The sequence below is a fragment of the Rhinolophus ferrumequinum genome, chromosome 17 (genome assembly GCF_004115265.2).
Source record: "Rhinolophus ferrumequinum isolate MPI-CBG mRhiFer1 chromosome 17, mRhiFer1_v1.p, whole genome shotgun sequence".
NCBI classification, from domain to species: Eukaryota; Metazoa; Chordata; class Mammalia; order Chiroptera; family Rhinolophidae; genus Rhinolophus; species Rhinolophus ferrumequinum.
Genome location: NC_046300.1, coordinates 64,548,285 through 64,567,710, shown reverse-complemented (window position 1 = coordinate 64,567,710; position 19,426 = coordinate 64,548,285). Strand labels below are relative to the sequence as shown.

At 39.6% G+C, this 19,426-nt stretch overlaps 1 protein-coding gene across 9 annotated transcripts in view; it reads left to right on the top strand.

Annotated features, from left to right (window-relative positions):
• Positions 1–9,078, top strand: part of FOXP1 (forkhead box P1) — a 564,989-nt gene extending 555,911 nt beyond the window's left edge. For 6 of the 9 annotated variants that reach the window (XM_033131911.1, XM_033131909.1, XM_033131910.1 and 3 more), the window contains 2 exons: positions 3,489–3,655; positions 8,898–9,078. In XM_033131911.1, the coding sequence (XP_032987802.1) occupies positions 3,489–3,655; positions 8,898–9,042 (312 nt within the window). In that variant the 3' untranslated portion in view covers positions 9,043–9,078. The remainder of the gene's footprint in view (positions 1–3,488; positions 3,656–8,897) is intronic. The other 3 variants (XM_033131905.1, XM_033131906.1, XM_033131908.1) reach the window with 1 other exon arrangement.
• Positions 9,079–19,426: the final 10,348 nt, after the last annotated feature.

Here is a 19,426-nt window from a genome sequence, read left to right as displayed (position 1 = left end):
GAGACACTCGGCATCATGGGAACAAGGTAGGGTAAAGAGGAGATAAGGATGGGAGCCCTGGCTTTCACTAGTCATTAAACAAGTATTTATTGAGCACCTACTCTACACCCTATAAAACTTTTTTCCAAGATTACTCAGCAGAGGCTTCAGGCTCCCAAGAATCAATGATACGCCTTTTACACGGTTTCAGTGCAGAGACAAATTCACTGAACTTAGTTTTTCAATAATTATATTTATTTTTAGTCTGAACCAAATTTAACAGGAGGAACTACTTTCTGCCTTTCTTTTAATTATTTGTAGTTTACACAGTAACTTGAGTAAAGCAAATGAAAGCACGCTTAGATGCCGCCACTGTAAATACCATTCGTTAGTAACTTATTTTCCCTAGAGTCTTGTGAAGTGTGAATTTACAGGCTGCTCTGCTCTATCTGGAATAGTGTTACGATTACAAAAACATTTTACATTCATGAGGCGGAAAGGGGGGGAAAAAAGGCAGTGATTCCCCCATCCTCTGGATTCTCTTAACTGTGTGACTAATTTCGATTAGTATGCTTTATCATTACAGAACTATTTATGTTTCATCTTCAAAACATTTGTTTTTTGCCTCCTCTGCACCCTTTCTTGTTTTCAGTGATAGTCCAAAATTATCCTGCAGTTTTCCAAGAACACTTTGTGTCCATAATGAAGTGAAGTAAATAAATTGATATAAATTCATGATTTGAGGAGTGGGTCTTCTCCCTCTCCTCTGTGACTTGGATCCATGGTCAGTAAAGTCTCATAAGATAACTTCCTGCTGTGCAAGTTAAATTAAGATTCCACCTGCAAGCCTTCCTTTCCATTATTGCCCATTTCCATTTTTCAAGACAAGTAAAAATAATACTGGAATAACATTTTAAAAAGATTACTAGAGCAACATAATGCACGATATACAATATATAAAATAGGACAGCAGAATCCACTACCGAAATAAAACATTGGACTGGGGACAGATTGCATTATGCTTTGAAAAAGTGAAGTAACTAAGGGTAACCGTAGAACTCCATATTTATAGACTGCCTTTCCCCAAGGAGCTCAGAGTAGTTGACGTTCAGAGCAATGGTACATATACACTTTGGCACCATTTCTTAAGCACCTTGGTTTTTCGGCAGAGGTGCCAGTCTGATATGAAACCACATACTGTGCATAGGATGATTTATATAATTATGTCCATCATGACAGTTGTAACCCACATGCTCCGTAAGTGGACATCAGCTACCAAAAAAGAACCGCTTGTTTAGGCATAAGCAGTTGGTGACAATTTTTCTAACCTTGGGTGGGTCTCTCATTACTCACTCAACAAAGAATGTTAAGAGGCTCTGTTGTGGATCGGGCACCAGGTTCTCTTTGCAGCCCACCCGTCATTCTTTCAAAGGACTGTCTGGGTGCCCCACTGGCATCTCTCTTGTCTGAGAACCACGGCGTTGGTCTAAGTGCTCGCCTTGTGGATGCCTTCACCACTGTGCCCGTGTGTTAGGATCCAGTTCCAGTCAGAAATGGCCTTGACCTAGAACACTTTGAGAGCTAAGGAGAACAATTACCCCAAGGAGGTTTCCCTGTCCATTGAATGCCCAACTCATCCCAAAGAGCACATTCTCATAAACACTTCAGTTTTATCTTTACTTCTCAGTTTTTAACCTGAGAAGTTGGTAAAAATAACAAAGCTAGAGGTGGCCCTACCTTTGCCACGTTCTGACTGTGTAAATACTGAAATGATCTAGTGAGATCATTATAGTATTTTCAGTGAGAAGAGACTCAGATGATAGTCCCAGCAGAACATCCATGAGGCATGACCACTGCTGCCTCGGATAAAGGCAGTTAAGAGCCTTACCAGCCACGGTTTCGGAAAAAAATTAAAATAAAAAAAATTCTGGCAACTGTTCTTGCTCTTTGCTCTGCCAAAAAGAAAAAAATGCATTACTGCAATTATAAGAGATCTGTTGAAAAAAGTACAAGATGCAAATTATTTGACAAACTGTAGGAGAGTAAGGAATGTTCAGATTTGCTGTTCATCAAAATGAGTTCATTACACTTAGAAATAAAAGCAGGATTTTCCCCACTTTTTAAAAGAAGGTAATTATAGAAGTTTAGAGTGAAGGGAAGGAAAAGCTATGGCCTTGCAAAGGGCCTAGATTTCCAATAGTCCATTAATTAGTGTCAGTTTAGGTGTGTCCAGCTCTCCTACCAGGAGGCTTGAATCTAGCAGGCATTTCTGGCTTTGGAGTTTGTACAGTGAGTGAGAGTGCAGTTATCATAATAGGCAGATCCTGCAGCCCAGTTTTGCATCCATTCTTTCTTCATTTTTGGCTCTTACTTTCTCTCCATAGCCAGGATTTCTAGAATAGTTTGGACTGTGTGTGACTGGCCAATTGAAGTCACCATGCCAGATTGTCTTGTGGTTGTACTTTTTCTTCATTACAATAGAGAACCAGGCATAGTGTTTCCTGCAAGAGAACAGTTTTGATAAATCTTGGTCTAATTACAGCTGCCAGTTTTTGAAAGTCAGTCCTCTTGAATAAAATGAGAAGTCACTGGGTCATAATTGCTACCCAAATGAAACAATTTCGGATATGTTAGTCCAGTGATTTATTTGACTATTGTCTGTATTTCAAACTGGGTGGTCATTTTATTCCAATGCAGTAAGGAAGTGAATAGTATACCACTTTGGAGTTCAGGATTTTTTTTTTTTTTTTCATTTCCACACTTTTTTGCTGACACTCATTTGGACTGACGTTGTCACCTTCAATCTGGGTGCTTAAGTGCTCCAAAGAAATATGATTTAGAGCTTCCTTTTGATAGAGGTTTTTGTGTGGTTTTTTTTAATCCTAAAATTCCAGGTGATTGATCTGGTCTGAGTCTGAAAGATCACATAGTGTTACGTTTAGCCAGTTATCTCAAACTATACTAAACAGATTCAAAAGTCATTAAAACAGAAATGATGGTGGAGATAAAAATTGATTCCAATTCTATAATCTCTTCGTTTTCTATAGGATCTAAGAAGTAAATGTTTATGGAAGTTCTCATAAGTTTGAGCTGTGCAGCCAGAATAATCTGATCAAATCTTTAATATCCAATACTGGAGTCATTCAAGTGGATAAAGAAATGAAAATTCCATTATATTTCCCTGTGATCTGGAAATATTCAGTTGCTTCTGAAAAAAGACAGCAGACATAAACTTCCTGTGAGGTCTCCTTGTGCAAACCCTTGACTCTGCCCGCAGGGCTGCAGTGCGCCCCCGCCCGCCCCTGCTTCATCCCCCCCAGCCAGCTCCTTGAAACCAAGCTTGGGACATGTGTCAGGAATCTTACTTTTGAAGCAAAACCCTTCTAACCCTGTTAGGGACTTGTGCTTGCCAGCCACGCTGCAGTGCACTTACACTGAAGATCGTTGCATACTCCCATGATTCCTAGACGCCCTCTCATCTTTATCCATGCTCTCTTGGTCGATGACAGGCTTCGATGGCTGACAATAGTATACCTCTATACACTACCGCTTCCATGGGAAATCCCGCTCTGGGCAACTTAGCCAGCGCCATCCGGGAAGAGCTGAATGGGGCGATGGAGCACACCAACAGCAACGAGAGCGGCAGCAGTCCAGGCAGATCTCCTCTGCAAGCCCTGTGAGTACTGTGCTCCTGCCGGCCCTTGCCTTCCGATCCCAGGCTCCCTCCCTCCTTCATGTGCACACAAGCCCTCTGGGGCCACTTGGTACACCATTTCTGTAATTGCTGATTTTCTAGAACCCAGGGAGCAGTTTGTGCTTCCGGAAATGTTTAGCTCTCTTAGCACAGTAAAGGACCATTTACTAACTTTCCCATAAAAGCACTTGGTTTCCTGTAGCCCTACAAGTGCATACAGCAATCACATGGTGACGCGTTTGCTTTTCTCCCATCTGTGTGGCATCTCAGGCTCTTGTTTAAGCCACCTTACCGTTTCCTCCTAAAATGAGTAGACATTCTACAAAAAAGTTTGCGGTTTTTACCTCACAGGCATGCTGAACCTAGCAGGGAGAAAAAGGATGCTTGTTTACCTGCGTGTATGATAAGCTGAACTGTGAACAAGATGCTGAAGCATTATTACCAAGCATTAATGATGGCACGAATGAAAGGCAGTATGATTTATAGATTGCTCTTAAAATATCAAAAGGAAAATTAATAGCAGCATTCTCGCAGCAGACGGCAGTGTAATGAGCACACACAGAACTGAATGAAGTGAGGGGTGAGGGGTGTCCGAGCTGGGTGTGAGTGTCCCCAGGACCAGGCAGGCCACAGGAAAGACTGTGAGCCCCTGTGGGTGGGTGATGGGAGGGAGGAAGTGGAACTAGAATAATTCCCTGTCACCCAGGAAAAGGTCAGAAGAGAAAAGAATCCACATTCTCCCAAATGAGTGGACTTGCCCTGATGCTGTAGAATGGTAGTCTCTGACTTGTAGCAAGTGTCTGCAAAACTCGTGCCCACTTTAAAGGAAGAGACCAGTGTTTGCATGCAGTCGGCTCCTAGAATAGGCTGTTTGTCTCTACAGTCTTTCTGAATTACTGACCAACATTTTATTTTAAGATAATTTGAGCAATAGGAATGGAAAATATGACCTGTAGCAATTAGGAACAGAATGAATTGGCATCTAATAATGACAGAAAAAACTGCTATCTGCCAGAGTAATTTGTGGGTTTGGGGGAATCTGAAATTTGATTATTTAGCATTTGAATTTATGCCCACAGTGCTTTGAAAAGGGTCTTTGAAGATGGAAATAATGATTTTTAATTTATGTGGATAGTCTCTTAGCATTTACTCCACATTATTTTAAGAGCTACTCCCATATATCATGCTTTCTAAAGCAACCTGGTGTTTCTGACTTTATTGTTATCGCCCTTGTATTCATCTTTAAATCATTGTCATGACAGGAGTGTTTACTCAGATTTGAAGGAAGTTCAGAGCAAATGTAAATTGCTTTATAAGCTACTTCAAGAAATACTCATTAGAGCAAAAATATCTGAACTTATTGAATGGAAGTGATACCATTTCTCATAATCTGTATGAACTGCAAGGTTTAGTTGATGTATATTCCTATTATTTAGTATAAAGGTTCACTAAAAAAGAAACAGAAAGATATTTGGATAAAAACCTCATGCAACAGTTTAGAGATGTTAATTTTGCTGTGCAAGATAAAGTCACCATAAAGTTAATTTGTTTAACAATTTTGAATTAACCCAAGTATTACCAGAAACCATATTTGACAGCAGTCAGCATAATTTTTAACAAAATGAAGGTTATGATTGCTTTTTTAAAAAAAGAATCCCTACGTAAAGTTGTCACAAAGCATGCTATTTGCTGCTGGAATCTCACAGGCTTCTGCTGTTTGCTAACTTTAATCTTGTCAACAGCATATTCCGAATGCCTGCTGTCAGGGTTGTAGACTGTTACTCTTTTTGACCCCATATTTCCATTAAGTGAATTCTGTAATGACATGGTTTTCATTCTTGTACAGTGTGCATTGCCCTGCTATGATGCAAATTGTTTCTTAACTGTCCTAGTCTATTGGAATAAATCAAAGTGGAAACTTTACAGCAAGCCTAAAGGACCTTGTTAGTACCGTTGCCCAGCTGATATCTTGTGTTGAAACAACTCTTCATGCCTTTCAGTTCTGTGACACTCAAATACCATCACATTTTGTTTCTTTTTTGAAACCCTAGAAAGTAGTCACATAATTATGGCTATGGGGCATTGAACGTTTATCCTGATAGGAGCTAAAGGAGCTACAAAGCAACATACTCCAAGCTGTGCACACACCCTCAGAATACAGTGCTTTAAACTCTCGTCAGCTTCAGTTCAAAACTCTTGATTCCCAGGGTGGCTAGACAAAGGAGTTACTCAGGTGTACAAAGGCAGGTATGTGGTTGCATGTAGTTACTCGTTGGGAGTAGCCCTTTGGGAAGTAGGAGTTGGCGAGAAAAGTGGGCGGCCATGACAGGCTTGTCTGCAGAGAAGCTGCATGGTGCCTCTCCAGTTTCTAGGGACACATGCGTGTGCGTGAAGCATAGTGTCTGCATAGGTGCGTCTCACCTGGAATGTATCTTGCACAGAAGTCCATTCTCTTTATCTTCTGAAGCACTGTATGCCTATGTCCCTGCACTTGCCACACCTGGAGATCTGCAAAATATTATCTAATGTAAACTGTTTTGGGGGGAGGCTTGTGTGTATCTGAGCTATACACACACACACACACACACACACACACACACACACAGAGGCACACATGTATTTATTTATTTAATGTTGGGCTAGCGAAACATTTGTCAAAGTCTAAAATTGCAAACAAGCACTTCATTAAGACTCTGACTTCCTCCCGGTCCCCTCGGCCCTCCTGCCCGTAGCCTTACGTCATCTCAGGTCATCAGAGTCAGGTTTGTCACCCTGAAAAGGTTAATAAATCTGATAGTTTAAAAAAATAAAGCTTCTTGTTCAATGAAACTACGTTGGAATCTCACTACATGGCTGAATAAAACACAGACATATTTCTGTCCAATTAGCATCACTATAACCATGTGATCAATGGAACAGAGTAATTTATGAAGTAACAATTCTCAATAGTGAAAATACGAAACAAACATGAAGAAATGTGCACTGTTGTCAGTAATTCAAAAAACACAATTTAGGGTAACCCGATCTTACCTTATACCTGTTAAGCAACAAAATATTTTTTAAAAGTAATGCTTGATGCTGATGAGGTTGAGTCTAAATCGATACAGGCCCTTTGGAAATTCAGATTGCAATAACTCATAGGGACCATAAAGATGTTCTGGCCTTTGCTCTAACAATTTCATTCTTAGAAAATTATCATAAAGAGGTAAATCAACAGACTTAGAAAGATTGATGGATAAAAGTCATCACTGTATATACAAAGAGCAAAAGAGGGGGGAGAGAAAAAAGACAATCATACAATGCCAAATATTAAGGTCCTACCATGTCAGTATAATGGTATCTCACATAGCCATAAAAATTATAACTGTAAAGCTAGCAAAATAAATAATGCTATTTCTGTTGTGTTTACAGTACATACAAACGTGACCCCCAAATGGAGAGGATACGCAAAAATAAAACATTTACCTTAATTAGGGCTTATGGGTGGTGACTTTTTCAAAGGAATAATAATACCCCTAATTCTTCCCAAAAGAATATAGGGTGTCTACCAGCGCCGACTTCATAGTTAAATGATGTATGCAGTTGGACAGGATCCTATGCTTAGAAGTTCCAATGCTCTGCCATTTCCGTCTTGAAATTCTTACTAAATTTTGAGCCGCATTCTGCTCTGCAAATTATGTAGCCAGTCCTGTATCTTACTGTAGAAACACAGATAAATAGGACCATTAAAAAACTAAAAATAGGTGAAGCACAACTAGTAAAATATGCTATTATGCAACTTTGGTATATTTCATTTTGCAGATAGTTTTTAAGAATATGGGTGCGCTTTTTAAAAAGCTATTTATCCTGACATCTACCCCCAAACACTCTCTGGGCTGTGTTAATTTTAGAGTCAGTTGGTTTTCTGAAGGTTCATGTCGTGGAGGGCAGTCCAAAGCACTCCTGTTTGTTTTCAAATGGTTCAAGTGGCCTTTGGGGTCTGCATGCAACATCAATTATTTAGGAAGCCGGCCACCCCCAGTTCCACCTCTTATAACTAATACTTGATAATGTCAATTAAAAAATCCTCCCCTCTGTCGCCTGTCCCAGCGATGGGATGCGTTTAACTTGAATGGTTCTTTTGCATATCAAAAGCCCTGCAACAGAAAGTAATTTGTATTTGCAAAGGATTGGTTGTAAATATGATTTACGAACAACATTTCTCAATTGTTGTCAGAGTGGTTTCGTGTGATCCCCCCTGCAGTACCCTTCAGCTGAACCCTGCGCTGGTCCATAATGAGAAAGTTGGCAGATCTCATCGCAGCCCCATGTCCCAGTGGCCGCTAGCAGCCCGGGCCTCGTGTTCTGCCGTGTTTACAGCTGACAGCGTTATTATTCTGATTGGGGCCCTGCTTTCTTATCATATTGTTGTGTTGAGCGAGCCTTTTCCTCTTCGTTTGTGTTTCCTGGCAGGGCTTTTCTTGCCTTATTGACAGTTTGTAAAAATATGCATTAATTTGGAGTTTCAAGCATGTATCATGGTGTCTCTTTGCTGTGTTTGCTTGAAGTTGATTAATGATAGAACCTCGCTTGGGGTCGGTCTCTGGAGAGTTCTTTCACAGGTTCCGCATGTTAACTAACAAAGCAGAACACACAGCAAGGCTTGAATAGCCCAGCCTCCAGCACTCCGCGGTCCCCACAAACCACAGTTGTCTTACAGACTCTTATTTCATGTAATTATTTGAAGATTTGTATTCATCCACCCAGGATGCCATGACAGGGCCTGTTTTCTGGTCCTCAAAGTGTGGTCCTTGGACCAGCAGCACCACCTGGGAGCTTATTAGACACAGGCCCTACCGCAGACCTGCTGAGTCACATGCTGCATCTCAGCAGGATCCCGAGGTGTTTTTCGTGTGTGCTGAAGTGTGAGAGGCATTGCCAACGAGTGGAGGCCCACTTCTGTCCAGATACCAGGCATTCTAGAGCAGCCGTTTCCAGTGGTAGAAATTTCTATCTCTGTTCTATGCAATATGGCAGCCATTAGCCACATGTGGTCCTGGAACACTGAAATGTGGCCAGTGCAACGAAGAAACTGAATTTTAAATTGTGTTAAATTTTAATTAAATAGCCACATGTGGCTAGTGGCTGCTGTGTTGGATAATGCAGTCCTGGGGTGTGGCATTTCTGTTGCCAAAGTGCATTGGGTTGGGACGTTCTCTCGATGAACCTTTTCTTGTTTTTCCAGGCATCCTGTACATGTCAAAGAAGAGCCCCTCGATCCAGAGGAAGCTGAAGGGCCTCTCTCCTTAGTGACAACAGCCAACCACAGTCCAGATTTTGACCACGACAGAGATTACGAAGACGAACCAGTAAATGAGGACATGGAGTGAACGTCTGGGCGGGCCAACTCCAAGAATGAAGATTGGGAAAAAACAAAACACGTCAAAAGTTAGCAGTGAAATTGTTCTCCATTTGTTGTACAGTCTGGAGGAGTTTCACTACATTTTGACAACTCTGAAATGTGTTAACTCTTAGTGCCATCAAGAATCCCATTTGGGAGTATTTTTGATTTTTCTACTTTTTGTTGAAAAAAGGAATTTGTACTCTGTGCATTGGATGGACTTGTTTGGTACTTGGGATTTTCCTCTCTTAACAGTCAACATCTGTTGTAAATTTGCTAAACTGATTCACTTTTAGCAGCAGACTTTGAACTGCAGTCCTGCCAACGTTGGACACTGAGGACACCCAACTGAGCATGTGCACCTGAGCTGCAGACCAGGCCTCTGCCCGGGACTAAGGATTCCAGTGGACGACCTATTTGCACAGTACTGCATGTTGATTATCACTGCCTTTACTCCTTTGGTTTTTTTTGTTTGTTTGTTTGTTTTTTTTGTTTTTGTTTTTGTTTTTTTTGCTGCCAGTTGGGATGGGGAAGGCCTTTGTGTGTGTATTGGGGGGAGGGGTTAAAAAATAATTACCCAAACTTTTTAATGTATTGCTTTTTTTTTTTTTTTTTTTGCTTCTACTATACCATTTTAAGTTCTGACCTCAGGCCTCCATTTGGGCCCATGGCCTCTTGGAGGCTTAAAGTTTTCTGTACCTTGTGATGAATGTTAATAGGTGTTTTTATTATACAAAGCTGAATGTCATTTCTTGTTTGTAGTTTTCTGTCACTCATTCCATTTTCCTTCAGACATCACCACGTTTTCTCTAAAGTCAGAGAACATTCCGTTTTGGTCTTTTTCAAAAAGGTCCCAAATGCTGCACTCTACACATGAAGGTCCTCTCACACAGATGTGAAGTCCTGCCAGAAAGAGAATGAATGACAGAAAAAAAATAGACACACTCTAGGAACAATGCAGATTCATTCCACAAAGCAGTATTGGAAGTGAGGAGGGGTTGTTTCAGACTTTCCTCTTTTTTTCCTACAGCTACCATCATTTTGAATAAATGCCACAGCATTTTACCAGCACGAGGAACCATAGGCAACACCCCCAAAAATCTCACAGTAGTTGGACTGTCTGGCTCTGGAAGGCTCTCCCTTGTGATGCCACAGGCTTGTATTGCTTTGTTTGCAGAATGGCCAAAACCTGGCTTCCCTGAGCAACTTTGCTGGAAGTGGCGGTGGTGGTGCTGAATTTAAACATCAGTTCAGACCTGCTTGGTGGCATTAATCTGTTTGAATGCAAATTAGGTTTCAGATTGAACTTGTTATGGGAGTTAATGAAGACTGAGTTCAGCAAATGCTAACATGTTCATTTCAAATGTGCAAATTTGCTACTGCCGTTTAGTTTGTTACACAATATTATTACACCAACCCAGTATAAAACTAACAGTAGAAGACATCAAGTGGATGGGGGCGAATCTCAGCCCTGGGCTCTTGGGGAGACGAACGTGGCATGCAGGACGTGACCATCATCTGTTGGTACCACCGCAGTCCTTAGAACCCCTGAACACTTCCACTCTGCACCCACTTTCCTGTCACTCATTTATTTATCTAGGACCGTAGCTTTTGTTTTAGTTTGAGAGCCTTTTGGAGCTTAATTTATATTCTTTGTACCTTTTTTTCTAAAATTACCAAAGATATTACACAAAGGTAAATTATGTTCTCTGTTTTATGCTTTATCTGATGAAGCCAAATATCCTCTTATTGTTGATCAAAGGAGGCGAAAGAATTTAGAGGCAATTGATGAAATATATAGGCTATTGCTAACCTGAGAAAGAGAACTGCTCCTTCATCATAGCGGAAATTTAGAAGACCAAGTAGGTAATGGAACCAAAGTTGTTACTTTTTTTTGGTTGTTGGTTGTTTTTCTTCTGCATCTCTACAGAGACCAAAACTCATAAAGAGATATTCTGGGACTATTGAAGATAAAAATAGGATGCAGTATTAAAAGAGCAAACGAAGGAAGGGAGTCCCATCTCAAAGGAAAATGAATGTATGCCACTGAAAATTAGGGCGTGTCCAATAAAGGAAACAGTTAAGAATAAAATACAGAAAATACAGAGAGAACAAAAAAGCTTTCACAATGGAACTAAACCACATAATAGTATTTCTAGAAATACATTTTAAGATTGTATGCCACTTTTCTTTAAGGACTGTGCTATGATCACTGCATTAATTTTGGTTTATCTTGGCATATATATCCTCTGGTTTTTTTGTTTTGTTTTAATTTTTTCCCCCTTTTCCTTCCTTTTTTTCTCCTTTTTTTCCTTCCTTTCGTCAGCATTTTTCATTTTTTAAAAAGTAACACTCCTGTCCACTCATAAGCTTGGTACAAAAACTTCTTTGGCAGTTAACTTTTGAAGCTTCACTCTGCTTTCTGTATAAAGGGCAGTCTGTGGTCACTCGAGACTTTTTTGTAACTTTTCCAGGCAGCTTCATGATGTGCAGGCAGTAGCCAGACAGGGTCATGGGAAGGGGGCCCTGTGCTTCTAAACCGAGTGGTCGCTGGTTAGTTTGGTATTCAAGAGGATAACAATCTGGTAGATTAGTTCATTCTCAGCATGTGTAGCTAGACATGAGTAAAGATAACAGCATGAGAAACTGTTAGTACGCATACCTCAGTTCAAACCTTTAGGGAATGATTAAAATTTTTTAAAAATACATTTCACTCAGTTGCACTTAGTCGTATGTCTTGCATGCTTAGTCTAAAGACTGTAGCAAAAAGAAAAAAAAAGAAAAATTAGATTTTACATATCTTTGCAGGCATCACAGCCTTGCAAAAGAATCAAGTGAAAAAAAAATTCTCAGGCTTTAAAGCAAGCAAACTTCACTCTGATTTTTACAGTTCTGGTTCTGTACCCCTTGGGGGTATCCCAGCCGCTTCTTTAGGATGGAGTTTATTATGTTGTACATATTTCCCCGATGTGTCTGTGTGAATCTTTGTCTTTTTTGGGGGAGGGCGGAGGGCGGTTCTTTTTTTAGATATTGTTCCTAAAAAGGAATAAATGCATACACCTGTTTGTCAAAACACCTTTGCTTTTTGTGCAACTGCTTTATATTAACGATACTTTAAAAAAAATAGCTTTGGAAAAAAAAAAACTACTGTATGTAATGGAATTGCAGAATATGCTGCACATGTATTTTATTTAGTTTTTCTTGCTTTAAGAATATTGGATGACATTTCCTGACATGTGGGAGGGAGAAATTCCCTTTTTTTTTTTTTTTTTTTTTTTGCTTTTAAATTGTAACATAGTTGACAGACATTTTTTTTTTCCTATTCTCATTGATCAGAGCATTTTGTACAGGTTTTTTGGTGTGAGTGCGTGGGCATGTGTGTTAATCTGTTTTTTTGATACATTCCTATTCATTGCGTTGATCCTACCACTGCCTTCCTGGCTATCTTAAACAAGTTCATACATTTGAAAAGAGAAAAAAAAATGTTTTAAAAAATGTTTTCTCCTGCTGCAGTAAATATTTTGCATGATGAAATTCCAGGGTCACACTTTCAAAGTTTTATCAGTGAAGTAGTGATTAATGGGAGTGTCAAAGCTATTGAACTTTTTGTATAGAAAAAAAAAAAAAAAACTTTTCAAGGTGCCAAGATGTAAACACCATTTGTTACCTTTTTATTAATTTTTTTTTGTTTTTTAAAGAAAAGCGTACATTAGGGAAATGGTCCCTTATATCAGGCAAATGCACTGTCAGGAATGAGGATCCATCCCTAGAGTCTGTCCTTGTAAGACAAGTTACGCTGCCCACATTGAACCAGCAGTGAAGTGAAATACCAAGGCTTATGTCCGTGAAGAGTGACCACCAGCCCTGCCGCCTTCGGACAGCTCTACCGTTATTCCCAGCATTCCATCAGACCTGGTCAAGAACACCTTGGATTCTTAACCCCAAATGTAATGGGAATCACTAGCTATTTTATCATGAAAAAAAAGTTTAAAAAACATTTCCTCTCCTTTCCACATTCCAGCCGAGCTCCGTTTCCAAGGGTACAAAGAAGTACATGCTTATAAGAATTTTGAATATTTGGGGTACTTTTTGGTTAATGGTATACCCTTTTGATCTTTTGGATGTTTCTGAGAGTTGGTTTCGCTTTTCTATCCTGAGAATGAGACTTACAGTTCTAAAAGCATTTTGTGGGCCCAAGTAGTTCACAGGTTCTCTGCTCCCAGAAGCCTTCATGAAGATGGTACCGTCCAGACCGAGAGCATGGTGCTTCATGGATGTGTGCTGCCAGGAACAAGAATTTTTTTATTTTGTTTTGTTTTTTTTTTTGATAAGGCATAAAAGAAACTCATTCCTTGACATCAACTGTAATTCCATCATTCCGTGTCTGTGGATACAGACAATAAAAAAAAATGTTGTGTAGTCAGTACTAATTACTGACATTATAGCATTCTCAAATGCAATAAAAATGCTGGTTGTTCACACTGGTAGTAAAAGTTGCCACAGCCTAAGTTTCTTTTCCCTTCTGACCTGCTGATACTCTATGTCAGGCCTATGCCTTGGGTTTGTCACCAGCCACCTCCAACACAGAATTAAAATCCATCTTAACTAAAAGCTTGCATCATCACAGAGGGCTGAAGCTCTTCTCAGGATTTTAGAGTGGAAGTCTCCACTTAGAGAATTAGAAAAACCAAAAAGACAGGCTACCATTTCTTATAAGAAAGCACACCCTTAGTTTTCTTTATCAAATATAGAGAAAAACAAAATGTTTAATAACTAGCATTAAGAGCAAACTAAAATTTCAGGGGAAAGCAACTTCATGAATAATTCATTAAAATTTCACATCTGCAAGATTAGTCATCCAAATAAAATGCTAATGTCAAAAACATGCACCGTCTATAATATTCTCATCAAGAAATCTTTTTGCATATAATGATAAATGCTCAGATTAGAACAAATGATTTTATTAAAATATTCTATCAAAAATATGCTAGATAACTGCATTCAGTGAAGAAAACAGAGCCAGTAACTATTCCAGTAAAACCATCTTGATCTTGAGATTTTTTTAAATTGCATACCTCTAATAAAATTTATTTCACTTTAATATTACTCTGTTGTATGCATTCTCAGGATTAATGAATTTGGGCATCATCTTTCAGTAAAAATTGAATTGGTATATTGAAAGCAGCACGTTAAGTGGCCAAACCGTGGTAACATAAAACCATTATGAATGTAATTCAGAGCACAAAGCACAAGCCAAGAGATGACTTGAAAATTAACCTCACAGTTTTTGTTCGACAAACACTGGCTGACGCTGGAACGCGTAGCTGTTCTTGCCTAGCATTGTTTTGAAAAGCCCGTATTAGGCAAAAATGATCTTTTTTAATGTAAGGTTTTGCTATTAAACTGCAAAGTAGTGTCCTGTTTTCATTAACAGTTACGCCACAGTCTAGAAGCCCTCTAGTCTGATAATTAGTAAAACATTTGAACTCTTAATGCTCATCTAGCTACTAAGAATATAATATTAGGGTTAATTGAAATGCCTTAAAATGCCAGGCTCAAGCGTAAATACTGCTTACAGCATATGCAGTTGGTAAAATTAAATATGTATACATATTTGAATAAGCTGCAGGACCCAAACCAAGTATGACAATGCATTCGTGAAGATTTTGCTGGATGATGCATAGTCCATTTTTAATTGCATTTTAGGAAGTGTTCTAAAGCAGGAACATCTTGTTACATGTTTATTTCAGGCTTGTCACTCAGGTAAGGCAGCAAAACCAAAATATTGGTTCTTCTTTTAAATGGGGCCTTTATATAAAGGGCCTAGACTCAGGAAGACCAATTTCAAACTAACAAACAGATGCATGATAGAACACCCTCCCTCTTCAAAAAAAGATCAAAACAAAGTATGATCAGTCTTACTTATTAGATTTTGCCGTGTTTGATACTACACATTTATGTGCAGGGTAGTAACACAGTTTATCTTTCATCATTGTAGATGAGTCAAATAACAGTATTTTTTATTCAAATAAAGTGAAGTTGGGTCTCAAACCTTCATTTAAGGAATTGACTGATGAAAGGTTTAAGTGAATTCACACTGGAGGAAAATTAAATTACATACAAAAACACTGTTTTAACTGTGGGACAATATTTGGATTAGAAAGCCATCACTCCAGGTATAACCTTTTATTTATTTTTAAACAGTTTTTTATTTTATAAAAACACAACGTATGTCATCTTATTTCCACGCTGATTGTAAAATGACATTCAATGTTAATACCAAAAATATATACATATCCATTTGAAATTACTGATGTTTTTTTGTTTTTTTTTTTTTTTTTTTTTTTGCTTATACCGAGAATATTGGGAGGGGAAAAAGACAAGCTCTTCAAGTTATAATGTTAATTTGAAGGTAACCGGCCTTTCAAGAATTAATTTCAGCCAAAGCAATAATCATTATTTACCAGCATGTGACATTTTTATCACTCATCATATTAGCAAATTTCCATTGAAAATGCTAAAATGGTTCGTCATAAGGCAGATAACTGCTCTAGCTATAAAAATGACCAACACAAGTGCCGGTACTCAAACATTAAATTATACTGTAATTAATAAAGACAGTTAAACTGTCTACTAGCAACAGCAATTTAGGTAACCACATTTGATCAGCTATAAATTGTAACTACATTAAAATTCCAGAAATATTAGCAATATGGATTACTTGATGGAAGTCGGTGCTGATCACCAACTCTTTTTTTTCTTTCTTTCCTTTTTTTAAACAACAGAAGCTCAGGTCAGGTTGACCACAAATCCATGGGCGAAGATCAGGCCTTAGCACTTTTAATCTTGTGAAACAAGCAATTACAAATAGCTGCATCGATTTGTTAAAAAGCTTTAGGTGACATAAATTGTTTCCTGTTTAGCTTACTACTCTGATACATAAATGTCACCAAGTCCAGTATTAATTGGGGCCATCGAAGAACAGGGTGGCTTCCAGTGAAGATTTGTCAATCCTTTTGTGAATGTTCTCAAGAGCTGCTCTCGCTGGCTGGCTCGTTTCTCATTAGTGAAAGACGAAAGGAAAACTGCTTTGTTATGTGAAATGACTTTAATATCAGAGTCATTTTCTGTTCTAAACTAAATTGCAGGATTTCAGACTTGCTCTCTTGCCACTTGACAAAGCACCACATTTTAAAAATATCTTCTAAATAGAATAATATTTACAAGGCATTTAAGCCCCTGCAAAGCTAACACTTTTCCCTTCTCAATATACGGTACTATACATGTTTCCCTGGGTTGATATTTCTACACTTAAAATACAATTTTAAATGGCTTGTGCATGCTATTGACTTAACATAAATCAAGTGTATCATATATACTTTCTTTAGGTTGGCATGCCACTTAGAAAAATACATTAGATTCCGGGGGGAAAAGTCTGGAGAAAATTTATTAAATAGAAGTTTTTACTGTAATAGAATATTAATGTAGGCCAATGCTCATTTGCCATTAAGCTGATCCTTTTTTAACATACACATGCTTTTTATTATTTTGCACTCAAGCAAAAATTCCACATTCAAAGACTTTCCATCTAGTCGGGAATGTCTCTGGCATGAAACACATAAGAAACCCCGACCTCCAGAAAGACAGCAGACGTCGTCCACGCTGAGCATTAGCCCCACGAGGCAGCAAATGCAAACCCACTCCTAAAACATAAGGTACACGCTAGTCAACCTCGTGCAGTTGGGAGAAACAATTATTCTTTAAATCCCTTCTCACTGCTACTACACCAGCGCACAGATGGAAATGTTTGATTTGCAACATAAAAGATTCATTAATTACCACTTGAATATTTAAAGCAATTTTGCAGTCTAACAGAGATAGATAAAGCAGTGAATTAAAACCTCTAATAAAATTGTAAAAATATTTCGGTAAGTTTACCCATGTTGTGATTTAGGGAGAGATTCGAGCATTCTCACAGAATAGTCGTAGTAATTTTCACGTGTGTATTTGAAGGAAGGAGCAAGTGTTCCGTGAATGATTTGTTTTTCACTTTCAAATGTTTACTAATCATTTATTTGCAAATCAAACTTGCTGCTTTAGGACTCCATGAATGAGGAAAAAAAGTCTGCCAAGCAGGTCGGAGCATTGTGTGTCTGATCCAGAAATTAAAATACTTTAAAAAATATTCAACTAGGCTGAAGGGTTTAGAAGCTATCACATAAAAGTGGTGATTTCCTGCCCACAAAATGCATCAAATCTTAAAACACCCAACCCCCCAGAGCACGGGTCCCTCCAAGCCCTGCTTAGCACTGGATTTATCTACCTATGATCCACTGTAGCATTTCCGTGTTTGGATCCTGGGATCCTAGAGGGCGACAGTGGTCAGCACGCTCTTTGAAGCAAATGCTAGAGAATCCAAATGCCCGGTGACCAGTCCCAGCCCTGACCATAACAAACTGGGGTGACTTTAGCAAGTTACTTCATCTTGTTCCTCAGCTTTCTTTTAATTAAGGACATTTAACTAAATGATAAAAAGCATTCCTTCCAATTTTAAAATTCTAAAAATTTAATGACATATTCCTCCTTGGGGAATTTTTTTTCTTTTTTCTTTTTTCTTTTTTTTTATGAAATCCATGGTGTTAGCATGGAGTTTGGGTGGCACTCCATATTTCACCAATATTGTAATATTGTCTGATTCAATTCTGCTTTGTGACGTGTCCTGTTAGGAGCAAATTTCACTAGCATGCATGCTTCCATCCATCCATCCATCCACAAATAAGAATCAAATGCCCTGCTCAAATTCAACACTGGAAATACAACTGGGGATAAGATAGAAACAGGCTTGGGCTCATGGTACCCAGTGGTTCACTGGGAAGAGAGTTATTAAACATTAGGTAATGCGGTAAGTGCTAATGAGAGGGGAAGTATAGGAATATAGAGGAACACCACCTAATTCCACTGGGGACAATCAGAGAGGCTTCCCAGAGTGCACAATGTGTAGCTGAACCCCAAAGGATGTCCCAGAGTATGACAGCTAAGAAGGAGGGGAAAGTTGCTCCAAGCAGATGCCATAGAGCAGAGTGTGAGAGGCAGGAGACTTCAGAGCAAAGCCAACAAGAAATCTTATAGAGCAACACTGGATAAAGTCACTGTTGCAGTTCCCATCAATCAAGCACGTGGCAAAATCATAATTCCAGTCACAAACCCGAGTGCTTTACACAGTCTGCAGTAATTCCTCAGGCGTTGCTCAGCCAGCGTCACATTCCGCTGAGGAAACTGCCCCTCTCCAGCGGTCTCTTCCAGCCCCTGCGCACCTTGCTCTTCCTGGACACCACGCATGCTCAGAGTTCCAGGTTTCTTTACGGTGATGTCCTGTTCCCACCCTCTGCAGGCCTCACACTCTCCCATCTTCCTGTGGCCCAGCAGACAGGCCTTTCCTGACTGTGCAATGTCAGTGGCCGCTGACCACTCTGCCCTCCACACTCTATAACCCTCCTTCCCACGTTATCGTTTCTGTCGTGCTTAGCATCTCTCGACATCTATATTCATTTGCGTCTCTGCTCACAGCACGTCTTCCTCCTCCGAGCAGAGCAGAGACCCTGCCTGTGTCGCTGTTGCACCCCCAGCCAGAGCAGCACTGGATGCTCACGTTGCATCAGTGAATGAACAAATGGCACACTGCTGGGAAGGACGGCGGTGGCATGAAGCCGGCGGTCTGATTCCAGAGCTTGCCCACGTAAACTGTTCTTCTGTATCTCGTGGCCAACCAAACTAAATTTCATTTCCAAGGTTCTCACACCAAACCTACAAGGTAGGAGTAGTCACCAGCATTTTACAGATGAAGACAGTGGGGCTTTCTCACATGCTCAAAGTTGGGTGAAGAACCTGGAAAGCTGGTATTTGCCCCCATGCCTGACTCTACAGCCCACCTATTAGGCCTCGCCATGCTTCCTGTCTCTACAGAGCCTCTCAACAAAATCATGAGTTTCATATAAAGGTATCAAACAGGCTCCCATGATAATAGAGCTTTAAATTCATGTTCATTTTTGAGATATTACAAAGTTATCAAGTCATATGGAGGAAAAATATTTAAATGTGTGCCCTCTATTAGATACCTAGCAGGAGAACGATGCTGAGGCCTGGACAAGACTGACTCTGTTGTGTGTTACAGGGTCTTTCTGAGGACGACTTCCCCTCCTGGCTGTATGCTGAGCAGCCCAACTCCTTCTTCGCATCTTCCTAAGGTGGTCCAGTCCATTCAAAGGCTTTCTAACAGGTAGATAACCTCTGCGTGCAGAAGCCCACACTCCTGCTGAGATCCGTTCTCCCTGGAGAAGGCACTAGCGCAGCTGTGAGCTCCTTGAGGACAGGCT